Source organism: Cucurbita pepo, chromosome 1, assembly GCF_057944985.1.
Source record: "Cucurbita pepo subsp. pepo isolate OVF chromosome 1, ASM5794498v1, whole genome shotgun sequence".
In the NCBI taxonomy this organism is placed as follows: Eukaryota; Viridiplantae; Streptophyta; class Magnoliopsida; order Cucurbitales; family Cucurbitaceae; genus Cucurbita; species Cucurbita pepo.
Window position 1 is genome coordinate 4,423,478 of NC_141798.1, and position 27,282 is coordinate 4,450,759.

Genomic DNA, 27,282 nt, shown 5'->3' on the forward strand with positions numbered 1-27,282 from the left:
ACTTTTCTAACATAATATTTGAACATAGTTTAATTAGTTATAATCGATATGGTTTGTGTAAAAAAATCGAAAGATAAGCAGCAAGAATCAAAAGTACCTCAGAATATGGAATAAAAATCCTCCGCCAACTGAATTATGCTTGGTGTGAAACACAACGTTAAAACATGAACAAACATAGGATTATAAACCAAAAAACATGTAGAAATGCCAGCTACGGGAATAAAAGGCAGACTTCCCAATTAGGAAAATGAAGAAACACTAATCATGATTAAGGGTGTTGCTTCACCAAAACCAATGTAATTACTTTAAAAAATTAGAAAAAAAAAAAAAAAAAAAAAAAAACAGGAATTTGGGTACAAATTAGAGAGAAGGAAAGAACAAAGTGGCGAATGAGCGACCAGGTTTAGGCCTCAAATCACATGCTTAGTAGCAGCAAAATGAGTTTGTCGGCAACTTTTTGAACCCTATTGTGTCTTAGAGGCACATAACAAAGTTACATACATGATAACATACAATTAAATCAACAAAATCACAGTTGAAAAACCATGAAAAGATGGATCAGAAAAGAAAAAAAAAAAAGGTGGGAAATCATGATTTAAAAGGGTTATGTGTGTGTGTGTGCGCGTTGATTTATTACAAAGCCACAAGGGATTCCATGAAGTTTTCGAGTTTGATTAGATTCCTTAATTAATTATACTATAAAGTTTCTATCCTTTTAAGTGGTTTTGGTTTCGCTGCCAAAAAGCAAGATGAATACATTATATAATTAATTAGTGTCCAGTGGGTGAAAAAGGTGTTTAGTTTGAACCCCATGGCTATGTGTATTATGTAAAACATGGTTTCAAGGTGTAGAAAGAAAATTGAAATAGTATCATTCATTGTATATGCTACTTCATCCTTCACCATATGAAGTTCTACTGTGTGTCATGTTCTTTATAATGTTGGGATGTAAAGGAGTTGACTGATCAGAGAGTCTTTGTGTATTTCCTTTGAACACGTTTCAAGTTTTACATCACAAAATATGTTGGATATTTTATTACATAGTTTCTTCACTGGATGGAATCTATGGATTGTGGTTTGGAAGGGAAGAAACTAAAAACAGTGACCAGATTAAGCAAGTCGGGTAACTTCTAAGATCAAACATTCTAGTCGAGCTAGAGTTGATATAAAGTTTGTGAAATGAACAAGTTAGAGCTATGAACAACTATCTATGATGGAGATGAATCAAAACTCAGATGTTTGTCAAGACTTCTAGAAATCAAACGAATACAAGAACAGAGATGCATGATTTGAAAAGTAAAAGATACAATATTGTGAGCAAGAAAATAGTATCATAAGTGGAGAAGTAGAGGGAGTACTGTGTATTTGGTGCAGAAAGGTGGGGATGTTTGGTCCCATTTGGAAAAATGAATCTAAAAGTGAGTGTCTTGTCTCCCTAAAACTGAACCCCATGAAGAATGGAAAGTGATTTCCATAATTGTCTCTCTTTAAGCGTTCCTCTTTTCGCCCCCACACACCTCTCTCTCTCTTTCTCTCTTTCTCTCTTTCTCTCTTTCTCTCAGCAGAAGAGAAGTGGATGAACACTGAAGTTCAACGCCCTCAAATGGTACTGTTTGTCTATCCAAGATAGAATTTAATCTGGAAGAGATGATAAGGGGTTCCAAAGAGAACATTTACAAAATTCTTCAATCATTCACATCATTAGACAAAATGTAGGAAATAACATTCAACATTCATCGTCCTCATTTTGGTAAAAGGAATCTGATAACAATCAAGACATAAAATAGAACAATCACTGAAACACGTTAATATTTCTCTTCCAACTACACGAAGCGATTACAAGACATAAATTAGAACAATCACTGGAACACGGAAATATTTCCACTCCAACTACACGAAGCAATTACATTAGGTAAGGTTGGGTGGATGGCAACGTCTGTGCAAGCCTGTTCAGATGCTTTTAGTTTGTGTATAAGCAAGGATGATTTATAATCGTAAAAATATATAGAGCCATCTGAAGAACCAGAGATGATTTGCTTGCCATCCAAGCTGAAGTTACATTTTATTGGAAAGCCTGAGACTACATGACTTCCATATCTCTTGTATTTGTCTAACTTGAAAGGTGGGTTTAGAGAGAAGATTGCAATATAATCTCCGTTCGATTGGGCAATAAAAACTGGATCAAATGGGTGGCATCTCACGCATGGACAAGTGTAGGCTTCCATATAAACCTATTATGCCACTTTCAATTAGCTCTTCTGTATCTCAAGCATGCATAATAAAAGTGGGAAAAAAGCAAACAAAAGATTACCTAAGGAACCTAAATGCAACTAAGTTCCCACTACTAATCATGGTATTAAGTAATAACTGTTTATATTTACCACACAGCAGTAATTGCAACTAAGTTTCTTTATGTTTCTCCAACATGCAGAGAGCATAGGATGCATCTTTATCATTAAAGACCATTAGGAGTGATGAGACATGGCTAACCATTTTTCTTCCTTATGTAGCTTTCTGACACTGCTTGAAATTGGATTGTGCAAATGAATGCAAGAGGACAAATGATAATTGTAGTGATGAAAAGGAGGGTGGAAAATAACATGCCTGATATGAAAGCGGAACTTCTCTTGTGACATCCCAAACGATGACAGAACTTTCACTGCTATTGCTTGAAGAAACATCGCTAGAAGAAATGAATTGATTGCCATTAGGAGTAAATTCAACATCAAGAATCGGGCCAAGCCGTCGATTGTATTTGTTGACCACTTTTCCAATTCTCACATCCCACATTCGTAGGCTGCCTTTCAGTCCACCGGAAAGGAAGAGACTTGGGTTGTTAGGGTGGAACTTTACAACTGCAACGCCTTGATCCTCCTTGAATACTCCAACTTCTGTTCCCTTCTCAACATCAATCAATCTTGAAGAACAATCATATCCACAAGAAAGAACAGATAATCCTTGTTGTGACCATTCAACATCTTTAACTGCAGCGTTGTGGATGCTTGACTTGAATGCTAGCTTCTGCTCAGTGCTCCATATGTTCCATATGCAGATTGTGTAATCCATAGCAGCAGAAGCAAGGAGATGAGCTGCATTAACTCTAACAAACAGATCAATAAGCCAGGGCATAAAGACCATGTAAAAAAATATATCCTAACAGAAGAACAGAACTAGCAATGATATTGGAAAGAAACTAGGTAGTAAACTTAATCAAATAATTTACCAAAACATAAAAGAAAGAAAGAGAAATGGAAGCTCACCATGACTTGGTGACCATTGAACTGCATTGACGGCTTTTGTATGGCAGTCGAGACTTACAGACATCCTTTTAGGCATGAGGCCTTGCTGCAGAAAGTTCTTAGCTCTACTTCTCAACAATGACAAGATATCACGCGGAAGATCAGAATCCGAAAGACTTCCAACTGTTCGAATTTTAAGTTAGATTCATCAGATTCTTTACATGGTACTTTCCTATATGAATTTCGCGATATAATTCAAGGTACATGAAAGTTAGTTTATTGGATACAGGAGTTGTATGCACGCCTATAAATCGATCCTTCCCTCCATAATCAATGAATAAAACACAAGCCAAAGAGTGAGTTATTGCGAAGACTCCTCTATGTAGCATATCAAAAGAGTTAAGCTAGTGGCACCAACAGAAACGGCAATCAACTAAACTAAACTCTTACTTTCAGTTAATGAATAGATAAACGCTAAAAAAAAAAAAGAACAGACAAATACCGGTTGAAGATTGGACGGATGGATTCAGAAATGATTCTGGAGCCCTAGAAACTGGAGCTGAACTCATGAGTGCTCGCTCCCTCTTGGAAATGTAGCGTCCAGGAACCATAATCTCCTTTTGAGGCTCTGAAGTGGAGTCCGGGCTATGCGATGGCCGGAACATCGGCTGGAATTGGGAATGTTCGGGTCTCTTCGATGTTGAAGAGGGGAGGGCTAAACGCTTGGGCTGAGGTTCATCTTCTTGGTCGTCTTCGTCAGAAGTATTTGAGTAAGCTTCGAACAGATGCTCCATAGCTCCGAAATTATGTGAAGAACATTGGAAATGAGTTTCGCCCTCGCAATCGGCTTCTGCGGCAGGGAGAATCGGATCGAATACTTCCGACGGCCAATGGACCTCAATCTTGGGCTCAAAACAATCTCAAAGAAAGACTCCACCCAAGATCAAGAATTTGGATCCAATTTTGGCCCATTTGGACTTTTTACGTTAAAGTGTGGCCCAAACTTTTATGGGCTAAAAACCCAATGTATTTTTGGAGGCTGGAACAAGGCCATACTTTTACATATTTAAAATAATATATTTTAATATATACTATATTAAAAAATATATATTTATTTAAATCATATTTAAATACCAAAAATACTTCAATATAGATTCAAATTTAATTTTTGTTTACTATATCTAATATACGTTAATTGTTGTAATATTAAATCTATCAAATTCAATAAATATATTTATATTTATATTTAATATATATAATATATCAAATATTAATTTCCAACCCTTCAAATTATATATATATATATATATATTAAAAAATTTTAAAAATATTAAATATTAATTTGAACAATGTATTTAATATATTTAATATACAATAAATATTAATTTTTTCGCTTCACAATTTTCTTTCCAACTAAATTTGACTTATTAGGACCTAATTAATCAATTTGCAATAAATAAATGTATGTTACTTTACTATAGGTTAGAATTGGACCGTGAAAATCTAATATTTTTAGACTTTCAATCACATATCACAAAATGGATTGATAGATAGACAATAAAAAAATATGATAAAATTTTCCTTCATTAAAAAAATACAAACATTTACGAATTAAATGTTGTTTATACAATTATTATAAAACGGGGACTAGGATAAGATACAAAATAAAGGACAACAACCCCTAGCATATAAGAACTGACGTCCCAGGACAACCTTCCTCTATGATCGCGTAGCTCTCAAACGCTCTTCCACCTCGACCAACAATCAATATCTCCTGAAAAAAAAAGGATAATATCTGGTGAACGAAAACATATCCCATAAGCAATGTTCATAGGGCATCTAGACGACTTGTAACTTGGACATGTTATTTTCGAGACTTTCTAGACTAGATCTTGGGGCTAGTACTAGGATTTAGTTCTCTTATCACCTCTCACAATTACACAATCTTTAGGTACTTAATCTATTAAAAGTATCCTAACATGGGTCATCCTAAAATCATCCTAGCTCTAGTGTCCTACCCTCTCATAGCTCATTTATACATACTCAAATAGGAAAATAAATAATTCTATCACCTGGAGTACACTTCTTAAAACTCAAGAGTTGTAGCCGGGTGGAATTCATCTTATATAGCATATAGTACTAAAATCTGTTTCTAGAAGCATTTATGTCATTCGCAGACAACACGTATACCATGCTTATCATTTCAACTCACACAAATGTCCTAATCATGCATTTTCTAGCTATAGAAGGCAGTTCATGCTCGCATGCTAGAATATCCTTGCGATCCTTATAATTACTACTCAAAGAATTTCAAATAGCTACTTACTTGGGCTGTGTGCCTTTCTCAAGCTTATTACTTACTTGAAAAGTGTGCTTTTCTCAAACTTACTTTTTCGCTTGCTATAATCGTAAAAGAACATATAAGCTAGACACATTGTACTTAAATTCAAGATATAAGTTATGACCAATTGAGAACCTACTAATGAACTATTTATTGAAGGTTTATATACTCATTCTCATTCATGTTATTCTTTCTTTTTAGATGATGTAAGCTATAAACTAAATTACTTAAAAAAGTTAAACTAGCGTATAAACTAATCTTAAACTTTAAAAATATGGAATATTGGTACATTTGATACCATATAAATTAAAATAAAACAAGGTATGGAGTTTAGTAGTATTATTATTTAATTTTCACATGAAAAAGAGGTCCCTTAAATATAGCAAGATTATAAGGCATGGATGGGACCCAATGACACATAAATACATAATGAACACAAGAATGTTTCATGGAAGAGGGTCAAGATCCATGTCAACCCCACTAGCTGGAGGAATGAAAGAAAACTAAAACTATAATTATAAATTATAAATCAAATTAAAAAAATATTCAATGAAAAGACAGAAACCCACTATCTATTTAGTCATTCTTTTTAGTATACTTATCATTATCTTGTTTGAAAAAATTCAAATCATTTGAATTACAAGCACAAGTCAATGAAAAGAAAGGTGGTCTTCTGTGGTCCTTACATCTTCAAATCCCATTATCATTCCTTAACATCTTTTTTTATAAAAATTAAAAAAAAATCAAATAAAATTATTTAAGCAATTAAAATGACAAATTCTTATTAATAAATATTTGAGTTATATATATATATATATAGTCTAGAGGGGTTAGGTGAGGATATTAAGGATTTGGACAGCTCAAACACGACAATAAATTTGTCATTGTCTCTCTCATGTATTATTAAGCTTACCGTTATAATTTATTCTCTAAAATATAAATATATAACAAACTTAGGGTTAATACCCTTTTTGGGCGGGAAAAAACTATATAATAAAACGGATTTGTGCAGTCCAAAAAAAAATAAACAAAGTAAATTGGTGGAAATCTTAGTTGGATTTGTCGCATTTGGTGGGTGACTAAGTGGCCGTATTATCTAAAAAGACAACCCTAGTTTATATATTTTAATTCAATGTATAAATTCTAGATTTTGAATTATATGTAATTTTAGTATTTATTTTCAAAAAACTGTTGGAGATATTTTTATAAAAAAAAGATTGAACAAAAGTCAAAAGCAATGGAAATAGAGGCCATAGAAATTGGTAAGCAGAAGGTTTACCATTGCCTTAGTCAACCTCAATATTATGTTGGTTGACTTTTCAACAATTGTTATTTTAATATATGCTGACTTAACAAGATGAGATTTGTCCCATTAGACAGTCACTAAAATTTATCCATCACATCACATCATACCTTAATTTACATTCCTACAATTATTACCCCTTCTTCTCAGTGCTTTCTGACATAATCACATTCTAAACACTAAACTTATAAGTAATTAAACACATTAAAACACCTTTCTAAATATCTTACCTATCACTTACAAACATTAATTCGAATATCTCTCACACCATATCTTTCTTTCATTTATTGTCTCCCCTATGCTTCACCTTATGATTTCTTTTTTTTTTTTTCTTCTTAAATTTTAAAAATGTTTTAAGAGAAAAGAGAGAGAAAACCGACCCACTAGAAACATAAGAATGTGTGTCCCACGAGACGTGTTTCACTCTCCCAAGTTTTGTAGGTTGACTTTTTTTTTTCTTTTGAATTTTACATCCTAAACTTTGCATATAATTTGTTTTGGACTTTATACAAAGAGAGAGAAAAAAACAAATTAATAAATTGTATAATATGTATAGAAAGTGAGTTTAAAAATTGGTCATATCAATATTCTCTCCTAATTATATTTTCTATTTCTTTATTGTCAATAATAATCTAGTAATAGGACAAAAAATATTCAAATATACCGTGTAACCAAATATTATTCAATAGTTAGAAATATACAAATTGGTAGGTAAAAGTGGTATTTATCATAATAATAATAATAATAATAATAATAATAATAATAATAAAAGCAAACTAGTAGAGGTTTTGTTTGATTATTAATAAGATTTGAGTGGGTATTTAAAAATTTAGTTATGGGCTCTTCTTTTGAAACTCACATGGTGACACCCTTACCCACTTGTTCCAAATCTAAATCCTTCTTCACTCACTTTGGTGTACCCTTTTGTCTCCTCCCTTCCTATGGGTATAATCCACTACTCCCTGCCTATATTTTCTTCTTCTTTATTTATTATTATCGTATAATCTACCTCACCCTTACCACATGCTTACGTCACTCTCTTACTCTTTTCCAGTCTGCTGCATCCCTGTGACATGGTCACATTATTTATTTTTCGCTTATAAGAATGAAGACCATCTCCACATATCAACACATTCCTTCCAATATGTTTTATCTTCACTCAAATGTATCTTAGGAAGATTTCTAAGAGGTCGCTCGACATAGAAAAGTACGTTCAACCATAAAATTCATAATTGAATCACCGAAAAGAAAGATGCATTCGAGACATTACAAGTGGTATCACTTATTTTCAAGTTTACGTGGAATTGAAAAGTGGAACAAGTGCCAATGAACACGTTGGGGCTCGAAGTGATTAATAATGAAACAAAATATAGGAAGTTAACCCATATTCAATCATTACAAGCTACCACCATTCACTGTGCATTATTAGTGATTTCTAACTGGCAAACTCTTATTGACATTACTTGATATTCAAATTTTTTAATCTCACAATTTGACTTTGTATCAACATGTGGGTGTGTGTGAACTGAAATGGGTTTTTCAAACTTAGAAAGAATGTGTGAGAGAAATAAGTGTGGGTTGAAGGTTGAAAACATTACAAAAACTGTGATCTGTCATAATTTATTTTGTATGGCACTACTCCTTAGTGGGGTTATGATACTCTTATTATTAGAACACCACAGCTTCCCCTTCAAACAAAACCAATATGTTTATGTTGCTTATGATTTGTTCATTCATATTGCCAAATGTTTTGTCGAATGCGCATCAAACTGAAGCGTGATTCACATGTGCCTTGAAGTAATAGCATAGATGTTAGTATGGATGATACACAGAAACAATCCCAAATTGGTATTGATTCTCAAAGTGAGAGAGAAAGAGAGAGAGAGGGTTTGTTTGGGGAGAATAATGAGAGTATTTTCATTCTTCTTGTAAATAATGGCTTCCAATAATAGAACTTGATTTCACACTTGAATTTGTTTTTCTCTTCACATTTTCGTGTTGCAAATTAAAGCTTGTTCTTGAAATGAGTTTAAAATGGGTTAGTGAATTTAGTCAATGCAAGAAGAGTTAGGTGTATTTGAAGTAAATATCTCGTGAATAGCGCTATCAATATTAGAAGTGTGACGTCTCATGCTCATGATTCAAAATCTCGATTCACTCTCATTCATATATCATCTTGATTTATTCATGTATCTCTTCTTTACTCGATATCACTAATATAACCAATATATTCAAGATTATAGATTAAATGAAAATTGACACCAAAATAAGATCTGAAATTAGTATGAGAAAGGTAGCAAATGATTAAGGAGGAAGAATTTTTAATTTAGGGCAGAAAAAAGGGAAATTAAATATATTATATAATATTATATACGGAAGAAAGTCATTTTCCTGGCTCTGACTCATATGGTGGGAATGAGAAAGAAAAGAGAGTAGGTCCCACGTGTCTACGCACGCGTGCACGCCGTGTGGACCCAAGTCGTTGACCTTTTCTTTTTCATATTTTTATCTTTTCTTCAAAAATGAGTTAAAATTATATATATTTTTTACTCAAACAACTCTTCAATTCCTCTCTCACCTCGAGTATTTAAAAATATAAATATAGATAAGTATTTAAAAATACACAGAAAGTGAATATCATTCAGGTCGAGACAACCATCCACACATAAAATGTATTATTTCGGGTAGGACCTAATTTTCCTAATTCTTCCTTGGGTTCTATTTTCTTTTTTCTAATACGATTGGACGCACAATACTCTATATATGATTTATGTATGCACACATGAACCCATTAGACAGGCTTATTAACATCCTTCTAGATTTGGTTATGAGTTAGCTCACATCCACGTTGTCGACAACAAACAGAAAAAGAAAGGAATACAAATAATTTCATGGTATAAACATCATATATAACATATTAGAGAAGTAATAAATGATCCTATAACATATAACATGCATAAGGTTTCACATAAAACATTATGACACACATAATATTTCTATACTTATCATGTTTATATTTTTCCCCGGATATCTATATTTTATATTTATGGTATTTCATTCATATTTATACATGATGATAGAAGACTTGAACATAGTAGAGCAAGATTAGGGTTTTATACGTGTAGCAAGGATTTTCCCAGATTTATTATTTCCAAAAGTAATAAGCGTTTGTAGTTACACAATTGAATAAGTAATATTCTTATATTTGTGATGCATGAAACTGTTTTGGGCAACTTAGTATGGTTTTAATAAATAAAATATATATATATGATTCAATCTTTCCCCCTATATTTTGCTCTTTTTTCCCCTTCCAATTAGGATGATAATTCTAAATTAAGAAGCCTTTTAAGTTTAAAGTTTAATTTTAGAACTTTTATATATATATATATATATATATATATATATATATATATATATATATATATATATATAAACAAAATATGGATTTAAATGGTTAAATTATACCTTTCAACCATATGCTATATTCTTTTTGGTTATTAAATTTCATTCCTACCTATTAATGCCATATATTTCAATTCCCTTTTTTTTTTACTTACTAATTTCAATATTTATCGTCATTAATGTAATCAACCTTCATTTCAACCATAATAAGTGCAAGTTTAGAATTTTGGTAGGTGAGATGAATTATTATTATTTTTTTAAATACTTTTATATGTGAACCATATACTATTTAAATAAAATAATAAAAAAGATGTTATTAATTATTAAAAATAAATCAATAATTACAAGGAATAAATTCCAATAAATTCAAAATATTACCCATGATAATTTTTCAACTTAAAAAGAAAAATAAATAATAAATAAATCGTCATAATAACGGAATTTAATAAATTCAACTCCAAATTGACCTTTCCTGAGTCTAATCAACACTCCCTGAAATTGTCAACCACATTTCTTTTTTTTTCTTCTGGTTTTAATTTTGTTTATTTTATTTTAGTTGCAGTGCAAGCAATATAAATAGCGATATGCCGCGAAGCGTTTTCAATCGTTTTTTTTTGTAAATAGAAATTCCACACACGAACACAGAACAAATCCGAAAGAACCAAATCCCAAATCATCAAACTGGGTTTGAGATTCAGAGCTGCAGTAGCCATGGCGGAGGAGTTTCAGAGCACTGGAAACTGGTGGGACGCTTCTAGAAGCCGCTACGAAGCAGGAATATCCTCTTCTTCCTCCGCCATAACTACTTTCGTCGACCACCCCGACTCCGGCGCCGGCGCAGGCGACCCCAATTTGCACATCATGGGCTTGGGCCTCGATTGGAACCAACCCCTCTTGTAAGTGTAATCCCTTTTGCTTTTTAATTTACGGCGGCTATGGGTATTAATTTTTTGTTGTTTTTGGGACAGTCGGGGCGGCGGAGAGAAGGCGGCGGAGAGCAGTTTCCGGTCGATGCTGCAGCCGGATAATATGAATTTGAATATGCAAGAAACAGGGCAACACCACCAACACCAACAACAACAGATTCAATGGATGAGATCGGAGAAGCTATATTCAGGGGAATCTCCAGCGACTGAATTCAAGCCAATAAACAGAGGGTTTTCATTAGATCACCACAACCAGCCTCCGCCACAGTTCAGCCCTTCTCACTACAGCACCGGCGACAGCACCATCACCAGTTTTCCAATCGATACCGCCGCCGCCGCTTTGTACGGAAACTCCACAACACTATTACAAGGCTTATTAGCCGGCGGAGGCAGCGAGCAACAGCAAGTCTCAGGGGCGGGTATGAACTTCCCATACAATACCCATTTCGGAATGAACTCCAACGAGTTAATGGCGGCAGCATCATGGTCGAACTCTAAAGTTCCTCCGTTCTTAAGAAACTCACCACCAAAAGGAGCAGCACCGACGCCACCACAGAGTCAGTTACAGTTTTCTAACAACACAGCATTCTGGAACGCGTCAGACATGAAAGACGCGAGGGCGAGTTATATTCCGGCGTCGTACAACGCTGCAGCCTTGGCTGGCGATAAATCAAAGGTAAAAACAATAAAAAGTAATTGGTTGGGTTATGATTAGGGTTGTGAACAATAATGATTGAAATTGAAATTGGTAACAGAGTACATCAGAGGGTGGAAAGAAAAGTGGGAATGATCAGAATCAACAACAAACGGGTGGCGGCGGCGGCGGCGGTGGTGGTGGTGGTGGTGCGGTTAAAAGGCCTCGAAATGAAACGGCGCCGGGATTGCCAGCGTTTAAGGTCACTGAACTGAATTGAGTTATAGAGAGATTAGTAAATTGGGAAAAAAGAGGAAAACAGAAGAGATGAAAATGGGGTTGGGTTTTGCAGGTGAGGAAAGAGAAGATGGGGGACAGAATCACTGCGCTCCAACAACTGGTCTCACCTTTCGGAAAGGTAACATCATTACTCAAATTAAAATTAATTCAAAATTTATGATAATGAATGATATGAAATGAATGTTTGTGATTTTGTGCCACCAGACTGATACCGCTTCAGTGCTGTCTGAAGCCATTGAATACATAAAGTTCCTCCATGAACAAGTCAGTGTAAGTGCTCACTTAATGTCTTTTTTTGTTTTAAATTTTGAAAAACATTATAATTATTTAAAAAAAAAAAAAAAAAAAAAAATCCAGGTATTGAGCACTCCATATTTGAAGAGCGGTGTTGCAGTACAGCAGCAGCAGCAGCAGAAATGGTGTGAGAAAAGGAAGGAAGGAGAAGGAAAAGAAGAGGATCTAAGAAGCAGAGGGCTTTGTTTAGTTCCAGTTTCAAGTACATTTCCGGTGACCCACGAAACCACCGTCGATTTCTGGACTCCAAGCTTCGGAGGAACCTTCCGATAAGACACCAAACCCCCTTCTTCTTCTTCTTCTTCTTATTATTATTATTATTATTAATACTCAATTAAAACTAGTACATATCTTATCATAACCCTTCATACCAACATTATTATCATTATTATTCCTGGATTTTGATAAGATCACCGGGGGAATGCACCCACTATTCTCCACATTACTGTACTAGTTCTTTCTCAAACACATATATAATATCTATATTTCTTTCTCTTTTTTTTTTTTTGTACTGAATTCAAAATAATTAGAATTCAGAAAAGAAAATATAAAAAAAGGGTGAAGGAATATTTGTGATTTTATTTACAAAAAACAAAAGTGAAAATAGATTGTGGGGATTGGGAATTTCGATTTCACATCTCACTTTTATTTATTTTTTCTTTTTTAATTATTTATTTGGAATATGTGAGTGGAACTCAGAAGCTGGCCCACAAGGAAATGTTTATTATTATTAATAACATTTTAAATATTTTAAATATTTTACATATTCTTTTCATCCAACGGCCAGAATTAATGGCTTCCATGTCAATATATGGAGGTGTGATTAGACGGTGTAAAATGATTTGAAAAGAATAACAATTTAGGGAAAGGCCACGTGTGTTGTAATAGATTAAAATTATAACTATTTGTCAATTAAACATATTAATATGCTGGATTTGTGATATTGTAAAGTGGAGGGGTTGAATTAATAGTTAATAATTTTATTTGAAATATATAAGGTTTGAGTATTGTAATAACAAAAAGAACTACAGCTTCTACTGTTCATGTAATTATAGCAACTAAGTTACAATCATTTCTATAAAGAAAACTACTTTTTATCGTACTATATTCACCGTTATTCTTAAATTTCAAATAATTTTGATTAATAATAAAGTAAAATATTAAATATGAAGATCTCACATTGGATGGAGAAATAAAATATTTTTTTATAAAAATGTGGAAAATCTCACGCATTTTAAAATGGTGAGGATGATAGCGATGTATACAAAATCACAATGGACAATATTTATTAGCGGCCGACTTGGACAATCACAAATGATATCAAAATTAAATATCGAGTGGTGTACCAACAGGGACTCTAACCCCCAAGGAAGATGGAATGTGAAGTCTCACGTCAATTAGAGAGAGAAACAAACACGATTTAAAACCATCAATCATTAATTAGAAAATATTTATTATTATAGTTTCAATCATTCTTTTTGATATTTTGTAATATTTAATTTTGAAATAATTTAAATAATTATCAAATTTTTAGTTTTTTATTAACTTCAACATCTCATGCATTTTTTTGTGTTTTAGTTTAAAGGTCTAACATGTCAACAAAAAGAAAATATATCAAATTATGTGCTTATCTAATAATTAGATTGGTGTTAACTACAAATCTCTAGAACAGTTTTCAGCAAAGACAAATTTCAAAAAAGCTATTGTCTATTTCAAATTATAAAATTTTCAAAATTTTAACTATTTAGTAATGAAGATTAAATAAAAATAGTCGTAATGTTTGAAATATATAAGATATTATTTAAAAATAAACAATCAATTATATATTAAATAAATTCTTGTTGAGAACGAGAAATAGAAATAGAAATAGAATTAGAATTAGGAAGGTGTGTATTCTCATGAATAGTGATATCATTTAAATAGAATACAAGCCAACAACTAATACGTACAAATGAAGAAAATATAAAATAATTAAATATTGAGAATAAAATAAAATACACGGTAAATCAAATCATAAAAGAAATAATATTAAGATATAATATTTACTATATATTCCATAAATAATATATATCAACAATTCTACCAACAATTTCTAGTGACAATGTTATTCTACTAAGATAATCTCAACTACATATTTATAAGAATGATTCTATTGTTAGTGAGTAATTTATAAACATCACCATCAAATTTTTATATAAGCTCAAGCATATATGAGTTATTATCGAATTTGTTCTTTTTTTTTTCTTTCTATAGTGGAGATAGTCGCATGTAATAACAGATCACAGCCATATTATTAAAAGCTTGTGGTAAGAACTGGTTTCGTTCTAGTGCCTGAAAATAATATTCCAAAGCTTTCGTATGTTCTCCATTCGTTGTGTGGATAAGACCTATGTTATAGAGTATATTACTTCGATCATAGGGATCGATTTCTAGTCGCATAGCTTTATAATAATTCCGTAGAGCTTCCGCATAATTTCCGAGTTAACCTATAAAAAATATAAGTAATAACCTATTTTTTCTCACTTAAAAAATAGAAAATTTTGAATTGCATTGCATATATATATATTTGTTTTGTTTTATAACTTGAGAATGTTGTTGCTTAAAGAAAACGAGTTAACTTTATTCCCTATGTGACTGTGGATATAATTATCCAACTGATGTTCTGGGTTTTGTTTTCTTATAAATTATTTGCTTCAAAGTTGTCTCAGAATAATTCCTTTCACCTAATGCTTAATTGTTTAGGGATAATTCCTCAAAGAAACAGAAAAATTATGCGTTAACCGTTAAGCTATACTCTGATTAGTTGACAAAGAAATGATTGGTAGATTGTGAAAAAAACAAGGGGTTATTGGTCTTTCCAAAATGACCAAAAGGCTTCGGTCACATTATTGTAATCAAATGGTCAAGGAAAAAATAGTAAGCTGCTGAGAAAGTTTGAAGCTAAATAGCAAGTTTGTATCATTTAAAACAACTCTACTGAGAAGCATACAATTCTCATAACCAAACAACTCAATGATTATTGCAAGCAAATTCAAATTCGAATGGTGAAAAAATAGGAAATGGATGTATTTTCAAACAGTATCTCTTTTACATTGAAGTCTAGGCTGATCCCTTGAGCTTCTTTGTGATGGTAGCAAGGTACTTTCCTTGGTGGAAGGCTTGCTCCAACTCAAGAGTGGTTGGTTTTCTTGAGCCGTCACCTGCGAATGTTCCAGCTCCATAAGGACTTCCACCTTTAACGTGCTCCATCTCGAACATGCCAGCACCGAAAGTGTAACCAATGGGAACAAATATCATTCCGTGGTGAACCAGCTGAGTGATGGCAGTCAACCTATAGAGATGCATAATTGTTTTCAGCTCAGGAGATTCCTCTTATGGTTGAATTCATATCATTTGATGTGCTTTGTTTATCAAAGTAAAATAAATGATAGGCTGAACTTACGCGGTAGTTTCCTGTCCACCTCCCTGGGATCCAGTACTGTAAAAGACACCAGCAGGCTTGCCTGCAAGTTGTTGAGTTCTCCAAAGACCTCCAGTTGAATCCAGAAATGCTTTGAATTGAGCAGCCATCATTCCAAATCTAGTAGGGAAGCCAAAAACTAAACCATCGGCCTCAGGGAGTTCGGTCGGGGTGATAATTGGCACATCACTCTTTGATGGTGCACTCATCTTGCCAAGGACATCCTCGGTTAATGTTTCCGGTACCTAATAAGAGTTCATCAGGCAAGGAATTGCAGGACGTTTTGGGACAAATATCTTGGTGGTTTTTCAGACGTTACCTGCCACAACTTGGCTTCAACACCTTCTACAGACGCTGCCCCCTTCTTAATCTCTTCTGCAAGTCTCTCAACATGTCCGTACATGGAATAGAAACTGTAGCAATAGCAGCAAGTTAATTTTATAAACTATAGGAGCCCCGGGTCACACAAAATATCTAGGCACACATTTACATGAATAGAATAACAGTCCAACTTTTTAGAACTCAAGGACACAGTCCCTATTAAATAGATTGTGGTCAAGTAAGGTCGTAACAAAGTCCAAATTACAGCACCAGAATATGACATGATGGGTTCAAGTTCACCATAATTTAATATCATTGTTCTTAAACGTTGCACAAGAGCGGACAAGGAATTCAAACTAATCAATGTGAAAACCAGTGCTCATACATGCCAACACTAGGCTTTGACCCTTAAGAACGAGTTCATCAACACTTCTAAATCAATAGTGCATAAAATCAAAGTTTGAGAGGTAAAGGCGCCTGGAAATTATCCGCATCTGAAGAACGGGAAATAAGCTAAGAAAAAACGTAGATTACATATGTGAGCAGAGATGGCACTGTTAATAACTACTCAATACAGGGTCATGTTTCTTAACTAGCAGAACTCTGTAGTTTGGCAAGTGTGTACACATTCATATTCCTAAACTTGTTCAATAATTCTAAGAAAACCGCGGACGAGTTGTTCTAAATGGTTTACCAGCAGGGAAAATGTTTGCAAGACAACAAATCTGTTTCAGACTCCAAAGATAAGATGAAACATTTAAAACTAAAATAGTCAAACTTTTAGCCATTGTAGAACAGAGTGTCTTGGGAATCCAATTGTTCCAGGGTTACAAACTAAAAAGTAGACAATTTCACGAATCAAATGGAAACCTTGGGGAAAACTGAACACTGATTCTGAATATCCGGTGAATCATTGATGAATACAAGACAATCAAGAAACCCTTTAAACAATAAAAATGAATATATTTTCCAAGACTGCAGATAACATGAATGTTCGACCTTTTATTCAGTCGACATTCCTATATTTTGCGCTAATTTCGTTATAAATAACAATGTTAATAAAGGACTAACAGAAATAAATTATTGATTTTATAACATTCCTGGTTAGTTTCAAAAAAGAAGAAGGCAACATAAAATTTCACTACCGAACGACTCCCACAGAATTCATCAGCATATACATAACACAAAAACACCAGAAAAACACCAAAAATACAATGCAAACGAAACCGAATTTTTTTTTTTCTCAATAGCATAGTCAAATGAATCGTAAATCGCAGTGAGATCCATTATATTCAACCAAAATACAAAGAAAACAGGATCTGGAACCAACAATTAATCAACAAACACCAAAAGATATCAGGAAAAAACTGGCAAAACGCAAACGAGAAAGCGATCGAAATGCGAAACACAGGCTAAGGACATAAGAGAAATGGAAAGAAATTCATGAAATTGCAAGAAAAGAAAAAAGAAAAAGGAGAGCAGAAGTAGCACATACACAATATAGAGTTTGATTGCCATGGATGCAGAGGGTTTGAGGTCGAATTTTCTGAGCTATGAAATTTTTGTTAATGGGTGAGGGTGATGAAGTTTGCGAAGCAAGGGGGCATATTTATAGGTGCAGGAACCGCCTCGCCCGCTTAATTTTTAAAAACAACAATAATTTGTCCACAATTGTGTGCTTGGATCATCTTTTTCAAATGTATTGGTACTTTTATTTACCACCAAGTTTTCACCACATTTATTTCCCAAAAAAAGAATTATATTAAAATTATTGTAAAAGAACTTCGGTTTTTTTCCATTCAAGGAATGATTCTAAAAAAATGTTAACCCAATTAAAGACGTAATTAAGAAATACTAATTCAAGAAATAAACAGAAACGGTGTCGTGTGGAGGAATGAAATTTGAACTCATGAATAATAATGATGGAAGGGTGGTGTCACGCCCTCATCATCATCACTCCTCCTTACAAAACCCATTGCCTCTAGAACATTCAATTAATTTTTTTTTTTTTTGTTTAATTTTTGAAAAACCAAAAAAATTGAGTCGATCCACGGATTGAAACTTTTTCAAGAGTAGAAATGTTCGGAGATGAGCGTCCTTAACCAGGGAAGATTGTGATGGTCGAGCTCGTGTAATTTTGTTCGTAACTATTTTTCTACAAATGAAGGATTATATTCAACCTTAATACGATCGATTAGCCTGGTTGAGCTCTTTTGGCTTGTAATGTCTATCTTTATTGGACCTCTAAGTTTGTCCATTTGCTTCTGACAAATAAAAAAAATTGTAATATATGTTGAAGATTGTTGAAATCCCATATTGGTTTATGTACATTAACAAGTTCGTCTAGTGGGCCCACGTGCATGTGCATGGACCCTACGTTGAAAAGTATTATGCATTTAACCATACCCGAAAATGAAAGTAGAGCTCAAGGATAGTTATGGAATTTAGGTATCAACAAACCATGTTTTCGACCTAATAGTAGAGTCGTATTTTTAAATACTCAACTTTTTCTTGATATTTTCTTAAGTAAAAACAAGAAATCTCTAGTGGACGATGGTTTCTGTTATGGAGACCATGAAATGACATATGCTTTTAAACAGTTTCTTTTTACATTGAATAACATCTTCTGTTAATTTAAACATACGGGTTAGTTTATCTAGTTCATATTCTCGTGTTTGGGACATAGTTTAAATAATGCAACGGAATTCGAGATTTGTCCTGACATGACCTCTATGGTGGGCTCCCAATCAGCTACTAGAATCACCCAGAGAAACACTTCCTTTTGGAAGGTGTAGGGTCAAACCAGAGTTATGAGGTTTCCTATATACAACAAACATCTACAGCTCACTTATTAAAGATGGGATATATTTTCAAAATATCAACAGCCTTCTAACACAATCTCTTCGTATCCACTAATCAAATCAATTTAATTTGTTTGAATCCAATTCAAAAACAAAAACTTTATAATAATAATAATTCATATCGTTCTTTAATTTAACGAGACGAGAGATTCAAAAACCTTAAGGGGTGAAGTTTGAATGTGTGTTGGTTTAATTAGGCTCCACAAGTATTAAAATTGGTGAAAGAAAAAAGTACCCACTTCACATGCATATGGCTTCCACAAGCAATTAATGATATGTTTTTGGGTATTGATTTCTTCATTTAGTGGATGCAAGCCGACATCCCCATTTCACACTTAGATTCCCAACTCTTTGCCCACGATGGATCAATACCCTTTTCACCATTCCTCTTATCATAATTTGTTTTCTTCTTATGGATGGATGGATGGATGGATGGATTGATTGATTGACCCCACCCTATGTATCCCATGCAAATCCTCTTTTCACATCAAACTTAAATGTCTATCATTCCTTGCCGACTTCACACACCAAACTGTTTAATTCATACCATAACCTCATGCAAACAACTCACTCCCCATCGTTTTAAATAAAGATTTTTGCATGAGTTTGGAACGTCGGCTTAATGTGTAGTTATCTAAAACGCTCGTTAAAGGGAAGATCATTGATATATAAATAAAAGACACAATCTCTTAGAGAATTTAAATACAAAGTTACGAAAGCTTATCTTCGAAGTGGACAAGGACTCCTTCTACAATCTTCTCGTGAATATATTATATTTAGAAAATGAAATTAAAAAAGAAAAATTGTTTTTTTTTTGGCATTAATGTTATATGGGAAACTGAAAAACGTGTTCTTCACTCAGCCATAGAAGTTAGAATCAGAAAATCATACATAAAGGGCTCCAAACTTGGTGGCCTAACAGAACCATATCTTAGTTTCTGTCCTTTTGAAATGGGGTTGGTACATATAAGGAGACCTGAATTGGTTAGAAGCAGTGAGACAAGTGGTTGCATTTGAGAGCTGAGAAGAGGTTAACACAACACTTGTTTTTTGGAAGTGGTAGGGTATGGATGTATGTATAAACAGTGTCAGGAAGTGGTAGATCTGTTGAAGGGTGAAACTGAGTTAAAACAATTGAGTATGGACATTGATCCTCCATTACAAGTTTGCTACAATGCCCTGATGAAAGATGAAGTGGAGGGTAAAAGTGGAAGAGTGGAGGATGAGGTGGAGGAGACATATGAAGATCTACCAGTGATTGATTTAGGGCTTCTAAAGATGGGGAATTTAGAGAGGGAGAAGTGCAAAAAGGAGATAGTTGAAGCAGCAAGGAATTGGGGTTTCTTTCAAGTAATGAATCATGGGGTTCCTGAGAGGGCATTGAAGGCGTTGTTGTATGAGCAAAAGAAAGTGTTCTATCACCCTTTTGCACACAAGAGTTTGGGAAACTTTCTAAATTTGGGTGGAACTTACCGGTGGGGTAACCCTCTTGCCCTTTCTCCTTCTCAAATTTCTTGGTCTGAAGCTTTTCATATAGCTGTTTTGGATGTTTCAAGCTTGGATGAGCATGTCACCCTCAGGTATATATGCCCTCTCCCTTCTCTCTGCAATAACTCAATTCTTTCTGTTTACTTTTGTGCTTTCATGGGTTTTGGTTGCATTTTAGGATTCAAAAATGTTCTTACTTGTATCATGAACTAAAAACACAATCAACCTTAATCTACCCTCCCTCACAACTACTCAAACAAGTGAGATTAGGGTATGATCGAAACCCAAATAACTAGATATTGTCTTCTTTCGGTTCTCCCTTTTACGTATGTTAAGGAGAGGTTTCTATACTCTTATAAACAATGTTTCGTTCTCCGCCCCAACCGATGTGGGATCTCACAATCAACTCCCTTTCGAGGCCCAGCGTCCTCGCTGACACTCGTTCCCTTATACAATCGATGTGGGACCCCCAATCCATCCCATATGGAGACCAGCGTCCTTGCTGGCACACCGCCTTGTGTCTACCCCATTTGGGGCTCACCCTCCTCGCTGGCACATTGCCCTGTATCTGGCTCTGATACCATTTGTAATAACTCAATCCCACCGCAAATAGATATTGTCCTCTTTGAGCTTTCCCTTTTGGACTTCTCCTCAAGGTTTTTAAAACGCGTTTGCTAGGGAGAGGTTTACTGCTTCATTCTTACCAGTCTCACTCATATAGACATAAAAGTGGCATAGGATAGGGTCATTGTACATTTGAACATTGATTTGAGCACTAAAACTTCAAGTTTTCTTTTAATTGGTATGAAGAATGAAGCATATGAGCAATCCCAATAAGTTACTACTGATGTATGTTGCTGCTTTCCCCTTGAAAACCAACAAAATGTACAAACTGTCAAGCATATTAACACAGGAGAGTGCTTTTGATTTCTGTGTCTTTTGATTGGAAGTTTTCTATTGTTTTTTATTTTTTTACCCTTTCACTGCCTGCCCTGGTTTTGAATTCAGTGTCTGCATTTACTTCATACAATTACCAAAGTAAAAGAAAAAAGTACTTCCATACAGCCCTCTACATGGGTTTCGCTCACATGTTCAAAAACTCTAGGATTGCAAGCTAGATCCGTGAGCCCAGCACCTCTTAATATATATTTAGGGTACCCCACAAGGACTGAAGGGCATGTGAAGTACCTGCGGGGGGGTGCTTCCACGTCAATGGAGACTGCATGGCTCCATGGGTATACCCTTAGTTTGACACCACCCCATCACATGACCATCACATGAACCAGTTTTCTAGTACCCCGTGGGGACACACCCTCCTCCATGGTCTTATCTTCATTTTTTGGTGCTGGGTTTTTAAGCAACACATTCATTTTGGCTCTTACTACTCTTCTTCTTTCATTATTAGAAGTTGTTCATGAAGACCAAGCTTGAAAGAACACATTTTGGATCATACCCAGAAGTTGTTCATGAACAATTCGAGATCATCTCGTGTTAATAAACTATGAACTCACTCAAACTTCCTTAAAATCTTCCAAAGTTCTCAAATTTATTGGCCAAATGCCTGAATTCACGCCCCAAAAGTGCTTTAAAGAGGGAAAAAAGTAATCTTTTCTCCTGGGTATGATCCAAAAAAATCAGTGCTATACGTCTCTGTTTCTGTTTTTGAACAGATCCACAATGGAAACAGTTGCGAAGAAATTTGGGAGCATAGCAGAGAGCATAGCAGAGATTTTAGGGCAAAGTTTGGGGATAAAATGGAGTTACTTCAAAGAAAGATGTGAGAAAGGAAAGAGCAGCCTTAGACTGAACAGATACCCACCTTGTCCATTTGCCTCCAAAGTGTATGGCCTTATTCCTCACACAGACAGCGATTATCTGACAATACTTTATCAAGCTCATACCAGTGGTCTGCAGCTCATGAGAGATGGAACCTGGTTTCCTGTTAAACCTAACCCACAATATTTGCTTGTCAACATCGGTGACTTACTTCAGGTGCACACTTTGTTCCCCTGACTTAAATCTTATTTCCTCCATTGATATTAATTGGTGAAAATATGATGAAAATGTGATGCAGGTTGTGAGCAATGATGTTTTCAAGAGCATAAAACACAGAGTGGTTGCTTCTGAAGAAGATGAGAGATTTTCGTTTGCATATTTCTACTGCCCATCGGAAGATGTGATGATTGAGAGCTGCATGAAACCAAGCATTTACAAGCAGTTCAGCTACAAAGAGTATAGACAACAAATAGAAAAAGATGTGGAGAAAACAGGCAACAAAGTAGGGCTTTCAAGGTTTTTCTTGCACCACATGTTGGATTTTAATTTGCTCAATGAGTGAGGTATCTAATGTCAATTCTAGGGACTGAGGTATCTAATGTCAATTCTAGGGACTCTACTAGCTATGAGAAAGGCAAAAATCCAAGTGCGAGGCTATATGGGTGTGTGTTATTGTATTCAATATTTTTACCATATCGTTTGTGTGAAGATATGAGTCGAAATATTCTATACAATGAGTTTAAATTTGTACAAGACTCAATCATATAATATTTAATCTTTCTTTATAAATTCGTTAATTGAAAAGATTAATATTTAATAAAATGATCATATGTCTCGTAATCCTATCCTAAATGAGTTATGAACTTATGTCTACTAGAGGCTTGTTCTTCTTTTTGTCCAATTCTTTTAAGTTCAAGACAGACAGTCTAATAGATAGAACTGCGCCAAAAACTAATATTAAAAGAAAGTGACTCAGCAAGATAAGTTACAACATTGTCGTCGTCCAGCTAAACCAACACACTAATTTAAGCAGATCAAAAATTGAGGACAAAAGAATCATCAGCCATGCTATCTGCAGAATCCAGAAAACCTACAGAAGGCCATTGCTGGTTGTTCTGTAAAGGACCCGGCTGCCATTGGTGGCTGTCATACGCAGAGACAAGCAAGTTAGGATTTTTTTTAAAGACTCTCTGGCAATGATATGCAGCTACGAGGGCCTCTCTTTTCTTTTGCGTGCTATGGCTGCATCATTATAACTGGATACACTCATTGGTGCACATGACCCTCGAGCCTCAATGTTTTCAGAAGTTTCAGCATTCACCAGTTTACTGGAGGCTGCAGAAGCACCCGGCCTGGTAACACACAACCAAGTTCGTTCTGATTCAGAGTCATTGCCTGCGATTGGAATATGCCAGGATCCTGTTTCTGATTCCTGAAACAAAATTTGAGATAATTAAGGGGTCATTTCATAAAGTCGCCATTTTTTGTCTCCAGTTTTGGAGAACACGATTTTGAAAAATAAAGATTCATTGATAATTAAGCATTTGTTAATCGTTTTAATGATGGATGACAATATGTTCTACAATAAGTATTTCTTAGAGTTGATTGGGTGCGCCTAGGAAACCCAACATTATAGTCATTACAAGAACCATGTCTTAGAACTCTGATTGGAAGTCTAAAGATTTAAGGTTAATATGAATAAGGAGATCCTTATTTGCTCACAAACTTATAATTTTGAAGAACTTCCAATCCAGTTGTTCAAAACAAACTACTCGTGATAAAAAAAACTGAAGGAAAATAACTCTTAGGTAGTAATCCGAACATATTTTCTATAGCTTTTCTGTTCAAAGAAACAAAAAATTCTCAACCAGCTAGCCACTCCCACTCTGTTTTTCATTGTTTCTAACAATTTCAGCTAAAATTAAAAGCTCAAAACGAGTAAAAACATGTGCAAATTATATAATAAAGGGACAAAATGGGGAAACAGAAGATACCTGGATTACAACAGAGTAAAGTGGTGGCATTTCAAATCTCAGTTGACCTTTAACAAACGTGTAACGAATCTATAAAAAAACATGATACAACAATGCATGAGAACATACAAATTTCGACATGTAATTAAACTATCTGCAGAGCCAGGTTTATCTAGATATCACATACTTGATGTTTCTCCTTCCACCTGAGAAATAAGTCGTTTTTCAAAAGTTCAAAAATATGATCTCGCATTTCGTCATTTGTGACAAGCAAGCACTTCAATTTCACAGCAGCATAAAGCCAATACCTATATTATGTATGGTAAAAAAAAAATATGAGCAACAGCTTGGATGAATCAAAATAAATGTGATTTACCAGGCTAAGTAAACAAAAATGTGTCGAATCCAAAATTTTACATCTTAAACAATGAACAAATATCATGGATGAGATTTCGAATTATTAGTCAAGGGCATACCAATCATCATTTGAACCAACAGGCGTTGTATAAAGAACATCATTGTTTATCCACTCCTCAACAAGCCTTCTTTGAGAAGAATTATCCAATAGAGCCCTGGTCCGTTTATGGTGCCAGAAAATTAATGGCCATTTCCCTCCACTCATCTTACATAATTCATTAACAACGGCCTCAACCTGCTTTATTGAAATCAGGAGAACAACTGCATAATTAATAATGTTTCTTAGAGAAAATGCTAGCCAAGAAATATGATGGAAAGTTCAAGAGATTGCCTAATTTAAAATAAACAAAGGAGCAAAATATATTTTACAACCTGAGGAAGATTAAATCCAGAATCTGCAAAATTCTGTTGGTAGAGTCCAATATTCGCTCCATCGATAATAGCATCACAATCATTATGTAGTTCTAACCATTCCTTAAGCAAAACAAAGTAATATATTCAGGCAAAAAAGAAACAATGATAAAGAAAGCTGTCAAAGATATCATAATTGCATATATATATTCTTCAAAAGCAAATAATTTTAGAGCAGGGCTTCAGAGAACTTCAAAAAGTAACCCACCAAGACAACCTAAAAAACACATACTATTATGGGGAAAACAATAAATACAAGATCTTTACAAACATACAATAGACATGTAGAAGTTGGCAAACCTGAAAGCTTCTAAAATTCGTTTGAGTTTCCCTTTCAATGGCGAGTGCAGCCAAAGACTGAGCAAAGCTTTCCGTCTCAGCACAACTAATATCAACAGAAGCTAATTGCTCCGCACAACAGCAGCATTTGCCACTGGAATCAACATTTGTTCTTTTCACTGTCCAATTTCCCTTCCCAATCCACCCCTTTCCGTGCCATCCCCCTCCATTACCTAATACGGCCTCTCTGATCAGACCCACATCCAAACTCAGTTCGCCAACATCAGAGGCATTCTCACTACAAAACCAATCCTCAATAGCCTTTGCAGTGGATTCACTAACACACTTCACAGAACGTCTCAGTTTGTGCAAATACTCATATACTCTATCCCCTTTCCCTCTCTCAGAACTCGCTTTCAATAGAGCAGAAATTTGAGGTTCCTCTAACACCACCTCAGCGGAATCCATGTGTTGTTCCACCTCATAAGCCTTTTCCACTTCCAAATTCTCACAGAAATAAAGCAATGCCGGGTCATATGTGCGCAACCTGGGTGTGACTTTATATTTATCAATGTTTTTCACCAATTCAAATGCACAATCACCGTCCCCTTTGGCCGCAGCAAGTCTTGCGACGGCAGTGATTGTAGCCTCATTAGGAATAACACCGACGGATTGTAAGTGATTATATACACGAAACCCAAAACTTACTGCGGATTCTTTCAACAACGGGTCAGAGATCTCCGTAGAGCAGAGGTATAGTAGAGTATTGAAGTGCTGCTGATTGAATTTGAATTTCTCCGAAACGGCAGAGTCGTAGAGAGTTATGGCCGAAAGCAAGTCCTTCTTCCTCGAACAGTTAGTGAGGTCTAAGTGGAACTTGACTTCAGGCGATGGTTTCTTGGACTTCTTTCTAGCTTTGGGAGAGGAAGTGGAATCCATGGGAGAAGGGTCTGTAAAAGAATCCTAATACAAAATGCCCTAACCGCGGGAATTTTAGCCTAGGGAGATTTCATACTGTGTTGACCGCACAACAAATATGGGCCGTTTTAAAGGCTTGGCCTTCCTTGCTGCATAGAAGAAGAAGCCGGAATCTTTCCAGGGTTGTTTACACAAATGAACAGCCCAATTTGTCAAATTTGACAACAAATCCAAAATTTTCTAAGCCTACCATTAATAGCTTATTACTTAATATGGTCGGCCTCACGATTTTTAAAATATGGACCTCGATGTGAGGTGCTAATTGGAATAGGGTTAGACCCTCTCTATAGTAAATGTGTTTTAAAATCATGAGGCTGACGACGATATTTGTAACAGGCCAAAGCAGATAATATTGCTGCTAGCAATGAACTTGAGTTGTTATACAATGTATCCAAAATGTGTCACGATTGATTATGACATCCTCCTTAAATCTAGATTTGAGGAACTTTGAATTTTTTTTTTTTTTTTTTTTTTTTTTTTTTTAAAGTTAACAAATAAGTCAAACTTCAAATGTTTTTATAAAAGTATCCACTATTTGATTTTGAGTCTTGCAATACTTCATCCTCTTTAACGAAGTTTTTTTTAAGTAATTAAAATAAAGAGAAAAAAAAAACAAAGTTTTCTCAGGAAACTCTTTCTCTCGGATGGAGTGAACGATCTCAAATTCAACATTAATTCTCCTGAACCACTCCAACTCCAATCAATAAAAGGAAAACAATTCAACATTAATTCTCCTGAATCACTCCAACTTCAATCAATAAAAAGAAAACATGATGCGCAGATCATCACAATTACAACTCCAATCAATATAACAAATATCGAATCTACCTAACATATTTAGAAGAAATAAAACATCAAATCTCGTTGCTATCAAGTACA

General features: G+C 34.5%; 5 protein-coding genes across 7 annotated transcripts; 2 read left to right on the top strand and 3 right to left on the bottom strand.

Moving 5' to 3' along the window:
• Positions 1-1,762: 1,762 nt before the first annotated feature.
• LOC111789617 (Transducin/WD40 repeat-like superfamily protein) lies at positions 1,763-4,133 on the bottom strand. Its single transcript, XM_023670253.2, has 4 exons — positions 3,742-4,133; positions 3,261-3,422; positions 2,605-3,089; positions 1,763-2,231 (listed from the first exon to the last, which is right to left on the bottom strand). The coding sequence occupies exons 1-4, from the start codon at positions 4,031-4,033 to the stop codon at positions 1,860-1,862; spliced, it is 1,311 nt and encodes a 436-aa protein (XP_023526021.2). The 5' UTR covers positions 4,034-4,133; the 3' UTR covers positions 1,763-1,859.
• A 6,624-nt stretch (positions 4,134-10,757) lies between these two features.
• Positions 10,758-12,932, top strand: LOC111805792 (transcription factor bHLH123). 2 transcript variants are annotated; one of them, XM_087122658.1, is made up of 6 exons: positions 10,758-11,181; positions 11,254-11,887; positions 11,967-12,107; positions 12,198-12,263; positions 12,350-12,409; positions 12,503-12,932. In XM_087122658.1, the coding sequence occupies exons 1-6, from the start codon at positions 10,997-10,999 to the stop codon at positions 12,710-12,712; spliced, it is 1,296 nt and encodes a 431-aa protein (XP_086978784.1). In that variant the 5' UTR covers positions 10,758-10,996; the 3' UTR covers positions 12,713-12,932. The 2 variants fall into 2 exon arrangements, with proteins under 2 accessions (XP_086978784.1, XP_023546795.2); XM_023691027.2 differs by having other exon boundaries at positions 10,763-11,181; positions 12,350-12,415.
• A 2,440-nt stretch (positions 12,933-15,372) lies between these two features.
• Positions 15,373-17,874, bottom strand: LOC111790819 (putative NAD(P)H dehydrogenase (quinone) FQR1-like 1). Its single transcript, XM_023671893.2, has 4 exons — positions 17,716-17,874; positions 16,219-16,312; positions 15,882-16,144; positions 15,373-15,770 (listed from the first exon to the last, which is right to left on the bottom strand). Exons 1-4 carry the CDS (start codon positions 17,736-17,738, stop codon positions 15,539-15,541), a joined length of 612 nt encoding a protein of 203 aa, XP_023527661.1. The 5' UTR covers positions 17,739-17,874; the 3' UTR covers positions 15,373-15,538.
• A 2,079-nt stretch (positions 17,875-19,953) lies between these two features.
• LOC111805971 (gibberellin 2-beta-dioxygenase 8-like) lies at positions 19,954-23,087 on the top strand. Its single transcript, XM_023691321.2, has 3 exons — positions 19,954-20,661; positions 22,240-22,561; positions 22,644-23,087. Exons 1-3 carry the CDS (start codon positions 20,156-20,158, stop codon positions 22,905-22,907), a joined length of 1,092 nt encoding a protein of 363 aa, XP_023547089.2. The 5' UTR covers positions 19,954-20,155; the 3' UTR covers positions 22,908-23,087.
• A 185-nt stretch (positions 23,088-23,272) lies between these two features.
• Positions 23,273-26,420, bottom strand: LOC111805883 (proteinaceous RNase P 2). Of its 2 annotated transcripts, XM_023691203.2 has the most exons (6): positions 25,447-26,418; positions 25,108-25,209; positions 24,795-24,970; positions 24,506-24,626; positions 24,340-24,408; positions 23,273-23,777 (listed from the first exon to the last, which is right to left on the bottom strand). In XM_023691203.2, exons 1-6 carry the CDS (start codon positions 26,362-26,364, stop codon positions 23,553-23,555), a joined length of 1,611 nt encoding a protein of 536 aa, XP_023546971.2. In that variant the 5' UTR covers positions 26,365-26,418; the 3' UTR covers positions 23,273-23,552. The 2 variants fall into 2 exon arrangements, with proteins under 2 accessions (XP_023546971.2, XP_086978129.1); XM_087122003.1 differs by lacking the exons at positions 24,340-24,408; positions 24,506-24,626 and having other exon boundaries at positions 25,447-26,420.
• Positions 26,421-27,282: the final 862 nt, after the last annotated feature.